The sequence below is a fragment of the Pelmatolapia mariae genome, linkage group LG15, assembly GCF_036321145.2.
Source record: "Pelmatolapia mariae isolate MD_Pm_ZW linkage group LG15, Pm_UMD_F_2, whole genome shotgun sequence".
Lineage (NCBI taxonomy): Eukaryota > Metazoa > Chordata > Actinopteri > Cichliformes > Cichlidae > Pelmatolapia > Pelmatolapia mariae.
This window is the reverse complement of record NC_086240.1, coordinates 38,919,798-38,932,656: the sequence shown is the minus strand read 5'-3', so window position 1 is coordinate 38,932,656 and position 12,859 is coordinate 38,919,798. Positions and strand designations below refer to the sequence as shown.

At 42.2% G+C, this 12,859-nt stretch overlaps 1 protein-coding gene across 19 annotated transcripts in view; it reads right to left on the bottom strand.

The window, feature by feature from the left end:
• The window catches only part of adgrl2a (adhesion G protein-coupled receptor L2a), a 94,811-nt gene that overhangs the window by 66,900 nt on the left and 15,052 nt on the right, over window positions 1-12,859 (bottom strand). For all 19 annotated transcript variants that reach the window (XM_063496224.1, XM_065472026.1, XM_063496227.1 and 16 more), the window contains exon 2: window positions 7,267-7,451. In XM_063496224.1, the coding sequence (XP_063352294.1) occupies window positions 7,267-7,342 (76 nt within the window). In that variant the 5' untranslated portion in view covers window positions 7,343-7,451. The remainder of the gene's footprint in view (window positions 1-7,266; window positions 7,452-12,859) is intronic.

Below are 12,859 nucleotides of genomic sequence, written 5' to 3'. Positions count from 1 at the left end.
TGTCTGTTTGAAACTTTTACTTCTGGAATAACCTCGTCTGAATCACGTCTGATGCCCAAAATTCTCACTCCTCCATCTGTTTCCAGCCCTCACACATGTCACAGCAGGGCACTTTGAAGTTCTCATTTGAGAATTTATCAGATGTCGCTCATGGTTATCAACCTTATTTACTGCATGCTGGCTATTTTAAATAATGGTGGTGGTACTGGTGTGTTTGGAGGGGGTTGTCTTGAAATTAAGGTACAAACCGAATAACAGGCATGGGTAAGTAATATAAAAAATGCACCAAGGGGGGTTTGGGGTTGAGTTGATATCACTAATTTAATTTGATAGTCCTTTATAAGATGTCTTTTATTACAATTTTCCTTCCGCCCATCATTTACCCAAGAGTGGGGTTTAAAAGCAGGAGCCAAAGCCCCTGACATACAAACACACTCAGGGGTCATTCTGGCTCACAAAGTCACACGAGGTCAAGTCATAGCGTTTTTACAAGCGCATAAACGCCCTGAGCTAGCATGTGTGAAGCCTGCCAGCAACTAAACCAGCATGTCGTGACATCTTCATTCTAACCAAACAGCTTCTTTATTTACTGCAACCTGCTTTGGCACGTAGCCAAGAAGCACAAAAACACAGAACAAAGTACAAATACTAACTATAGAGGAAAGCTGTAAGTTAACAAAGCTTCATAAAAGGGCATTCAGACTTACTTCAAAAGGTCGTGGCTCTAAATTCAGTATATTTATGGGTGTAGTTTCACCACCCCTCAAATACAGGAGCCTCTTCAGGATTTATGGCTGCTCTAAATCAGGAATGAAGAACAGGACTCCAGTAAGGGCAAGCAGGGATATATTACATGTGACTCTTGAGAGCGAACTGTAAAATCTGTGAAATCATAAGGCTCTAGATATATTACGCTCTCTTAACAGAAGCTGTCATTACATGTCCTGCAATCAGTTTTCCTTTGCATGACATTCAAACCATACCTGCACTTTTCTGCGAGCGCGTCTTTCGGCAGTGGCCCTCACAATGAAAATGTGATTACGTCCTCTTTAAACACCTGCAGATTGTTGCTGTTTACGTATTTCAGCTGTTGAAACGAGTCGATGGTTTCATAAACAGCAGTTCAGGACCACTTCACTGCCTTAGTTGCTCTTGTTGTTGAAATCAGAAGGTGCGGCAGAGCTAAACTGCTCGCGCTGATAAATACGTGTAATTCACCCTATGAAGGAAAACGGCAAAGAGTACACAGTTAAATCCATTCATGAGGATTTCCTCCATCTCTGATTTTGCAGAAGGAGCTGAAAAGCGAATATGGACACGCTGCGACCCATGTGACCTGAACTCTGCAGTCTAATCACCTTAATATTCCACATCATTACAGCAAAAGAAAAAAAAAAACAACATTTGCCTTTTGACCAGCTGAGCTAGTTCATTTGTGTGGCACAAGGTGTTCACGCTGGTTCTTGTTTGAAATACTATCGACACCGTATAATCAAAAACATTCGACTCATCCTCCCCTTGCAGACAACACTTCATCAGTAGTCCTTGCATGAGGTCTGTCTGTAGTCCTTGATGTCCACTACACAGGCTCTAGCAACATAAGAGCCTGTGCTATTTCTGCTATCATGCGAGGAGGTTTAGGTCTTTTCTGAACACTTTTGTTTTTCTATCTGCTGGAAATACCAAAACCTTTAACATCAAATCTTGCAGCAAACCCGGGTTTCAGCCACAGCAAGTAGCAAATATGGAAGACAAGGGCAAACACAGACACAACTTTTAAAATGGAGGCATATCTGTGACAAATTGAAGCCTGCTTATACCAAGATGCTCACATACCTCTAGTCACATCTGCCACGGTCACATTAGAGACTACCAACAAAAGCACAAAACAATAAATTTTCCATGAACAATAGTCTCTGGTTATAGACCACTGCACTGGAGAGTGATGAGATAGATTTGTTTTCCCATATTTGGGATTTAGAGAAAAGACTTGATAAGGTTATCAGACCATGTTTTGTAGATTGTTTGGGATATACCCGCATGATTCTACCAGGGCAAGAACAAAGCGAGACAAAGCATGACGGTAAAACTGAAGACAGACAGGGACATGTGGGTAAATGACTAATCTAAGGGTGCCTGAGATACGACCGAGCAGAGGGCTCGTGGGACCCGTGTGAATTCCCGTTATCCAGAAAGATCAGCCTGGAGAATGATGGGACAAGGTAGGTTTCACACTAAGTCTGAGGCTCTGTCATGCTGAACCACTCTCTCAGACAGGCTTGAAACCCAATTAAAGACCATGTTAGAGGTTGAGCAACACATCAAGAAACACAGTCTTGTTGTTTTGTAGCACAGGACTGGAACACTCGTGGCTTAATTAAAGCAGTAACCGTATTTGCAACAGGAAACTCTTTGCTTCAGTTTAGAAAGAAAGAAAAAATTACCATAGAAACCTTATGGAAATTTGGGGGCAAATTGCTTTATGAAAGACACTTTAGCATCCCCGCCATGACTGACATGGCATTGTATCTGCTGTTTGAACTGCTGCATCTGTGTCGCGGCCCCAGATCTGGGCATGACTTATGGATGGTGACAGCAAACAACAAACTAATGATGCTTTCCAAGGTTATCTCTGCATAAATAGCCATTAAGAAGAATGCTGACGCAGCAGTCCAAATCCACTAGCGCAGGCTACTAGGAAGCTGTTAAAAACCTTTAGCAAGGGCAACGAGTTAGCAATCATAGATTTTGGGTTAGTGGAACATCCTTAAACTGCCTCAGTAGCCAGGTGAAGGGAATGTCAGTGTTTGGGTGGGAGAAAGGAGAGTGCCAAGATGTCAGCGCTTCACCATGCTTGTGCATGACAAACACCAACCTGGAGCCAGCTGTGACAAAGCCCTAATCCAGAAAATCCCTCCTTCCTTTGCTGAAAATCCTAATGAGGATTTGAAGTACTCGGCAGGGAGGAGACCCGGGGGCTGTGGTTACACCTTGCCACTGCTTGCTCTCCCAGTCATTGTCTCCTTATCTCCTTATTGGCCAAGCCTGGCTGGCGATGAAAGAGACATGACAGCATGGTGGGCCTTCGTACACAGGCCCCACGCCTGCCTGGCTCCGTGGGGAGCCAGATTCCACAAACAACCAGTCTGCCACAAACAACCAGGATGACATCACACAGGAGGTAGAAAGACAAAACCAACAGAGGTTGGTTTAGACGCACGAGATAAAAGGAAATTTTAAAAATCCAGCCCTTTAGCCTTTACCGTTTTGCTTCAACAATAAGCAAATTGGAAAGTATGAAAACTTAGCATTTCAGAAAGTAATTATGCAACAACTGATTTGTCTCTGTTAACAAATTAGGTATGGGCCAATGTTTTCAAAGGCTGGCTCATAGCTAAATGCCAAATTAAGTGATCAGGGGACTGGAGCATGGCGACGCAGCGGGGTGCTATTCTTTTTCCACGGACACAACCGACACAAACAAGTATTCAAAAAGGGAAAAAAATGGTTTACTCATTTAACAGAGTATTCTCTTTTTATTTTTAAGACAACTAAGAAAGAGGCATCTGGCGCTGGGCAGAATGAATGGCTAACGATTAGTCTGAGATACAGTATGTGTGCCTTTAAAGACCGGGCTTATGATAACAGGATTTATAGTTTACCTGATTGGATTTACCTGTTAGATAGTTATCTTCTTATCTTCTTGCCCTAATGCTGGTCAGTAAGACACTGGGGCAGAAAAAAGAGAACAACTTGGAAAATAGAAAGATAGCAGCCTGCCATCTTAATGAAGTTATAAAAACAGGCTTTTATGGTTACAAGAAAAGGCTAAATGGGTCAAATAGGTGGTGCCAGAGCACTGGGAGGAGCCGGGTCCTGCCCTTGCAGGTCCTGGTTCACATTATGCCGCGGGCTTTTACTTCTAGCAATTACATTTTCAAAACACCTTGATTATTTCTCTCCACTGACTTTGGTGTGACAGCTTTTAAAACCCTTCTCTTTTCATTTCACGCGGTACAATAACAGGCCCTTTCTTGCTGCCCTTGAGAAATCTCAAGTACTTCGAACATTTTAAGCATCGAGGAGAAACTAGTGTGGTTTCAGGGTCTGTGACAGAAACGGGAATTCTCAAGCTTGTTTGCCACTTTTGCCACTGAACAAACAGCTTTTATTATAGTGCAATGGAAGAGAAAATAACTGAAGTTTAATTTTTGTTGCATAAGGTCGACATGATCTACTTGAGATTGTTTTTCTTATGTTTGCTTATACATCTACAAAACATGATCACTCACACAGTAACATCTGTACACTGTGAAACTGTGAAAATTAAATTAAACAAACTTCCCAAAAAGTTCCCAGGAAAGGGAATTTCCTGATTAACCGTTGATAATAATTTCAAACCAACATTGGTGCACAAAGAACAGCGTAGGGACAGGCGAGTGTGTTGCAACTTTCACCCTCCACCCTCCTATCGCATTTCTAAAACAGAATCCCTGCTCTTCAGTTTGGCCCCGCGTAATTCCAACAATCATCGGGAAACCTTTGAAGAGAGCGTGTGGCTGAGCTAGGTGTGAATTGTTATTCTGTCGCTGATACATACAAATCCTTTCAACCCCACCAGAATTCACTAAATTATTTTGAAAGATATGTGAGCCAATTTAATCATGTATTGCAGGGGTAAATCACGACTGTTTTTTTTTTTTGTTTTTTTGCAAAAAAATATTATTACTTCGTAAATTACACCTTCACCTCATTTTAGGTGGGTTGTCATGGTGATATCCACAGGGAAAGCCAATGGGACAAAAGGAAATAAACCCACTGCTTTACAGAAGACCACTGTGAGCGTGAATGTTGTGCTGATGCACAACAATATGACAGACAGACAGATACACAGACAGATAGAAACATAGATAGATAAAATGAATGCTATTAATCACTGTGTTTAGATCGCCCTCGCTCTGTTTCACAAGGTAAATTAAAGACTGTAAACATAATTAATTAGTGGAAGGCAAAACATGCGTAGAGCATTGTGAATATTAATGTGTGAAGCCTGACGCTCACCTATAAGCTGAAACTGGTGCTGCTGGTGTCTATGGCAGAATTCCTACGAGCTCTTTCTATTTTAAAAGGGCATTCCCACACTTCAGTATTTCACTCCCATGAATTTAGGGGGAAATCAAAAGGTCAAAATTGATTCACCAGAGGCCAAGATATTTTTGTCAAGTCTTTCCTTCTTAATTTTTTTCCCACTTTTTCCAATCGCTCTCCTTTAGAACTGTCTTAATGGATTGAGTACTAGTTCTTATGCTAAATTATTTTCACCTGATGTCTCTTTAATAAAGGTGAAGCTAAATTATAGACGGAGAGCAGAAAATAAAAAAGTAAGTCTATACTATAACCAGCACTGGTCTCATATCATCATGTCGTAACGACGCCCGTGTGGGCTTTTGTGCAGTACTGTCTGAAACGTATGTAACAAATCAATTTTGGAAATTAATGCTGCAGAATAGGCTGAGGAGGGTGCAATTCTGAGAGGTGAGGATGTGAAGGGAAAAGAAAAAACGGGGGAGAAATGAGACCAGGAAACACAGTGAGTCAAATGAGCAAATGCAGATATTCATGAAGAAGAAAAAGTGAAGGAGTGAGACAGATGGTCAGTATCGGTATTGGCTGTGTGTATGAGTCTTTCTTTAGATACAACAAAAAAGAAAAACTGGAAAACTAACTTTAAACTATTTACAGCACTGCACTAACCCATTTAATTCAATTATAAAAATGCATTAAAAAGATATTAGGGGTAGACGCAGTTTAATGAAGCATGTTTACTTGAGGATATTGTTTGTAATGAACTGTTTCTGGGCTGAGATGGGAAAAAGGAGAAGGTGGGTGGGGGGCTCGGGGAGGAGGCTATGGAAAAAGGTGAATGACAAATGCCATGTTATTAATAAACGGGGCTATTTATTTGTTTTTGGACCCGTTCTCCTCCCCGATTCTGGACACATTGTCATGTCTGTCTCTTCTGCCAGAGTGGACTCACGCAGCACATGCAGTTCACTCCTTCGCACTGTTGCAGCAGATGTATCTTAAAAAACCATTAGTCTATCGACAAGATTTATTGCAAACCCTGCTGACTGAATTTTGTGGAGCACCCCGTAAACACCAGAGGCAATGCAACATGGAAAGGAAAACCTCTGAGGTTTTCCTAAATAGATTAACGTGTATATACACGGGTCTCGTAATTGCTCTTTGCCTGAGGTTCAGAATTGGGGTTTAGTAAAGTGCCAATATTTGAGGAAAACATATAGATTTGTATGTGCGTGCATGTAAAGACAGTGCAATCATTTCCCCGACTGTTTCCCATACGGTTTCACATTTCTTACATGAAAGATCAAATTGAACCCAGGTGATACATGAGAAGACCATATGGTAAAGCACATCGTGCCAGTGTGACCTGCTACAGTGTAAATGAAGGATCTTGAGAAATCATTACCTTGAAAACTTGAATGAGTAATCCTACATTATTAAGTTTTTTAAGAAGTAATAAAGCAGGTATAGCGAACAGTTGGCGAGATCTTAAAACAGTTGGCAGCAGTGAAGCAAAATCTGTAAAGACTCATCTTATACCGCACTAAAAAGATGCCAACCTTGGTTTATTTTAAATCCAATAATCAAACGTCTGAAGTAAAGCACCTCTAGTCTTGCGATTAAACACTAATAAGTAGAGGATACAGTTTATGAGATAAGGCTTGGACGCATAAATCTTGTAATTACGATACAGCTGAGAGTGATTTAATCAAAACTTAATGCAGTATGATTAAAACACATTCAAGCTTTATATTTTTTGAGGTGTGAAATCTGTGTGCCTGCCTGCCATGAGACAGAACATTTTAGTGAGGAATTTAAAAATGGATCCAGCTCTGATGCCACTGGGAACAACTGACGCTTTCAAGCAGAAAATCTCAGACAAATCACAATTTACCAACTAATGAAACCACTCAAGATTATCCCCCATCCGCCTGTGCCCACTGTCCTCCAAGCTGCATTACTTACACAAGCAGTGACTGCACTCAGAGAGCAGATTTGGCTTCAGTCACAATGTAACTGCTTATGCTATATGCAGTAGAAAACAATAGCATTAAAAAAATAAGAAGTTTTTTATGTGAGCCTGAAAAAAAACCAACAACACACTTTTTCAAAAGACGCTAACAAAAACCCCCCCAAAAAACTAGCAGTATGTTTTTGACGAAAGCGAGAGGAGCTACTTACCCTCTGTGGAGTGTACTTGGGCTAGAGTGATGAGAAACCAGCAGAAAGTGGGTAGTTTCCACAGGGAGCAAGACATGGTGCCAGGTGTTGATGTTGTGTGGCAGATTTGTGTTGTGACTAACAGGTTCTGATTAGAAAAGTCCAAGCCAAGTGGTCTCAGAGATGCTCATCATTGATCCTCTAACCTGCAGAGAAGACAAAAAAAGACATTCCCTTCAGCAGTGATAATAATTCAACGTGTGAGCTCTGTCCTTGTGTGATTTCACAGTGGAATTCATCCTGTAACACTCATGTCACAAGGCACTTGATGCTGCATATACATCCCGGTGCAGAAATGTGACAACTGTGAAATGCCACAAACCCCGTGCAAGCCACTAAAATAAGCCCAGAAGTTCAATAATCCTGCAAAGGGAAATCCCTTGATGGCAGCTCAATGCTAACCATTTCCCCGGCAGGGAGGGGTGGGGGTGAATCGTTGTGTGAGTGTAAGCTGAGGGGGGGCTGAGTGGGATCAGCACCATGATCAAAAAGACGGATCCCGCCCTGTCCACCTTCTACCTTCTCAAGACCTTTAGCCAAGCGATGCTAACCTTATCAAAACTGTGTCAACTTGTATTTTTCTGTTCCTGTTTCAAAGAATACATTTATGCTTTTTGAACATTGTTTAAACCCCTTTAAATTCCCTTTTTTTTGGGCCACTGTCTCACGGCACAAGTGACATCACTTTGATGTGCTAAAACGTAGCACCTTTATCTTCCTTCGCTCTCCGCTGTGCACCAAAAGCACCTCGCCGACCGAGTAAAAAATCTGTTGACTCCTCGTAAGAGCTGCAGCGCGTCCTGACCAGCTGTAAACTGACACGGAGTAAAACGCTACAGCCACGTGGTGGAAATGCTAAAGTAACTGACAGTAACATTTAGTGCTAGAAATATTAATGATAATAGCCCGGATAGCATCAGCCAAAAAGCTTTCCATGCAGCTCCAATCGCATTGGTTTGCATTGTCATTGTTGTTATTATCCATTTCAGAGGTAATTTTCTTAGATATGGGAGCTGTTTTCACATCCGATTATTTTTAGGAAGGTTGCACATGTAATGAAACGAGTAGCAACACGCATTTTACGTAAAAATGTAGAAGTAATGAAGCTACTTTTGGCCGGGGATGCACTACTGGAATTTCACTTGTATTCAAGTGGGGCTCTACTTCTGTTTGAGTGATATTTTATGACTCTCCCCCCCCAGACAAACAAACAAACACTACCAAGCAAATGGTCACTTCTCTGTGTTGTGACTGACCACAAACCACCTTATCTCTCCAGCCCCCCCCCTCCCCCATCACCTACATCTCTCCAAACCAAAATTCCTGTCTCCCCAGCCCATCCATACCTGTCTCTGTTGTACGAGTCTGAATGTTTGTTTTTGCTCTCTTTCGCTACAAAAGCAAATGGCCTCCTCCCCGCCACAGATACAGCGTTGAAGCTGTGTAGGGTGAAACCTAATGCCTACCTGCGCGCCCAGGCATGCGTTTCACAGAACTAACGGCTCCCTTTTGTCTGTGTGTTTACACTGCTGGGCTAAGCTCAATCCTCTCACTCCCATGGACCATTAGCACATTCACCATGGGATATGGCATCACTCTGGCAACAAGGCTCATAGGACCCCATTAGAAACAGTTTTTTTTCTTTTTTAGCACATTCAAAAACACAGTTCCATTTTTTTCTTTCCGAGTCTTCAGCCTGCAATTGTTAGTTAAGATTCAAAGGACTGAATGTTATCCGTTATACTTGCAGCTAACAAGAAAAGACTGTGAGGAATTTTGTTTGTCATGTACAGTCAGAACTGCAAAAGTCGGCTTCAGCTGCCTCCTCCACACTGGAGAATATCCGCGGCCCGAAAGGTCTTTGATCTATTTTGTCTGAGTTCTCAGACAGTGTAATAATTTATCACTGAGAAAACATGCAGAGCACACACATTAGCCAACAAAGTTATAATTAAACCTGCCATAATCAGCTCATCTAGTATGACATTGTGCCTCACCTGAGACCTCTAATTTTAGAGCCATTTAAAAGAGGTTAACAGGAGCAGAACACACACAGCCACCGGGTATTTAGTTTCAATGGAATAATATGCAGTCATGAGGCTTAACAAATGAAAGTTGATCAAACATGTTGGATTCCAATAAAACTCTGACCCTTTTTTTTCTTTTAGTTTTTTGAATCAGTCCACGCGGCACCAATTTAATTTATCAGGCGAGTGGCGACACATAATCAGCCTATAAACTCAAGGTCCAAACATACGGCGTAATCAGATCTTGAGCTGATCGTCTAACAATAAAGCTGGTGGATAGTGACCATATTAGCTTCATCTTAGCCTCATCGGCGACTGGTTTGTCCACTTTTGCCAAAACTCACAAAGACATCTACGTGTGTTGGATGATGGTAATCAGTCCTTAAAACTAATACAGTATGAACACTCAGATGAAATTAACAGTTTAACAAAATTAGGCTCCTTAACAGGATCATTCATTATTTACTCTTGTGTTTTAGCGTTTAACAGCAAAATATAGTTCAAGAGGAATATTTGCACATGGAGAAGGCGGCATTCATTCAGGCTCTAATCCTGGAGGCGTTAGCTGGAAAAAACGAAATCTGTTAAAAATTTGTTTTATTACACGCGAGCGCTTCCGCTCTTGTCACCAAATGCCATTGTCAACAAATGTAGCCTCACTTTGCACCAGGTTCACTCTGTGACCTCTGTGTGCGCACCAGACTCGGGAAACAGAAGCTACTGGATGTATAGTATGTGCCGTGACTGGCACTAGTCCTGCTCAGCTTACATCCTTGACAAGACGCTGTGACCTACTTAACGTGTTCGTTCCGATAACCAGTCTACTGGCTTCCCATGGGGAATTAGTAATTTTTCCCTTTACAGTTGCTTTATTAGCTGATGCACCAACAAACGTATCGAGTGATCGTTTAAGCCAAATCAGGTCTAACTAAACTGTTATAGCTCGAGTCAACACTTTATGCCAAACTTTATGGTCAAAATAGGTTAAAACATGCATTTCGGTGGATGCGTGTCTTCTTCATGGCTGAGGGTGTTTGTGTATGTAAACAGGCTGGTCTCAGTATGATTTATTCTTACTTCCTTGCTTAGTGTAAAAAAAGGGAGACAGCGCGCTCACACCCCCTGTGTCAGAATGCTAAGACAAAGACGGGATGCCTTTAAACACTTTGCCTTGAAGGCAGCGTAGACCCCCTGCCACAAAAGGAAAAGAAAAAAAGGACGACTGTAGATCCGCGGTACACGGGGACGGGTGTTCTGTAAATCGACGATAACAGTCCTATACTTTAATATATTTTGTATCATGCTGTGAGTGTTTAACATGCTGAGACACCAAAGGCGCAGGCTGCAGGAAGACTGCAGACTGCCGTTCTCCTCATTAAACATGCTGAGGTCTCCCCTCTCAGCTGGGGGTTTCTTTTCCCTCTCTTCGCCTTGTAACGGAAACTGCCGGTGATCTCATTTTGACCATTTTCTCAAATAGCCCTCGACTCCGGTGTGATCTCAGAGCAGGTTTGAGCATCTGTATGATGCCGCTGCTGCGTCGTGCTGGAAGTTTGGACTCGATACGCAGAGATGCACTGATGACGAGCGCCGCTGTCGACGCGGGTCCTTCGACTTCACGAAACGCATGACCGTAGCAGTCTTCTGTGATTTTTAAGCACAGATTGCTAAAATGTCAACAAGCATCGTACTGCTTGGGCTAAATGTGAAGCCACTGCAGACAGATGTTTAAGTACTCTGAAAAATGTAGAAGCCACAGGGGCGTGAGCCCAGAGGCTTTAAACATATGTGTGCTTGATATACTGGCAATACAACAGAATGCTTTATAATCAACAACTGTGTGACAAAATTAGGAATTGCAGGAGCAGTTGGTCCTCTTAGGAAAAAAAGAAATAAAAGGGCTTAGTGACTGGGAGGAAGGGGGTTATTAGAAGGGAGGGAGAGAGGATTGATTGAAAAGGACAGTTTGAAATTTAAATGCAGTGGGGGTCTGAAAACAAGAGGCAGATGTGAAAGAATGCTGGGCTTCTTAGACAAAGCTCCTGGTTGTCCCTCTCTAGCTGTTAGAGGGCCACAGGAGAATAGAAGAAGAGTTGGGCCATTCTACAAAACGAGGTCTGGGAGAATGGAGGGGGAGCCAGAATAAAGAACCTGAGTGGGGGAGTGGGACACGAGTTACAATGAGAGACTGACAGCTTGCAAGTCTTGCTTGACCCTTGAATTAGCCCCTGAGCTTTCAACAAACCTCAAGAAAGAGTTGGGATGTTAATTGTCACAGAACATCACAGGGATGCAAAAGAAGGGAAACGCAGGGCCAGATATTCACTGAGATGGAAATCAGAATCAACAGACCACCACATGTTGAATGCAGGGAAATACATTTGGTTTCTATTGGGCTTTCCCAAAAGTATCCTCACACATTAATTCATATACACTAATAAGAACCCTGTTATCTGTTTCTCTTGCACAGTTCGAAAAAAAAAAAAAAGACCAAAAAACCTAAAACATGGGGCTCAGTCAGAAAATACTCAAGTCTCAAATGTGGAAGAAATGTCTTCTCAAAAGTGACTGTGTCCCTGCTTTGACACTGCTGAAATGTACATTTTGCAAGCGTAGAGATTGGGCTGGTGAGCAGATGAGTCTGGAGCCCCCCACTGAGTCGGATATAGGCCAGGAAGGAATCAAGGCTGACCTCTCTGCTGAGGGAATGATTGAGAGCAGAACAGGACCAGAGGAGCCGAGTGACACCCGACCAAACGCTGTGCGACTGCTGGTGCCCCGAACACGAGACCCGACCCTGACACGAGCTAAGCCAGTGAAATACCGGGTCAAACACGCATGCTGCGCGACAGGACTCCTCAGCAGCAGAGATGGTTAATGGAGCAGGGAGCGCAAAGGATAAGGGCGGAGAAAAATTGCATGGAAGATTATTTTTATTTTGTTATTACTCTGCATAGTAATATAGCCAAGTAAGATGCAAGTAAGATGTCTTGATTAGGACTGCTAGGACTTTTAGTCACACTGTCTGTGGGAGGCTAGCTTACTTGAAACTTTCATGTATTATCTTATGCATTTCATCATCTGAGAGCACATGAAACCAACTGTTTTTTGAATTTGTTGATCACAACATTTGGATTAAACGAATCATTAGCCGGCTCTGATGCAAGCCACGCTGCACGGAAAAGGCAGTAGCATGCAAGAGGAGCAGAGAGTGTGACATAAGCGTGGTACTTGTCATGCTCACTGCTCTTAGTGTTTGCACCATTCATCATTTTTATGAGCCACTCAATTAATCGATTAGGGTACTCCCCACTGGTTAGGACATATGGCTACTAAATAAAGCAATCATGAGCTAAGCCCTGAAACACTCCAGCACTTCAATACATTCAAAAATAAATGGATCGTCTAGGAGAAAGAAAAGACAGCATTATTTTATTTTCATTTCCCTCCTTCGATGTTTTACTTGACAATATGAAAAACAAAACAACAACAAAAAAGTATTTCTGGTCTGCCGTAGTTTTATATGT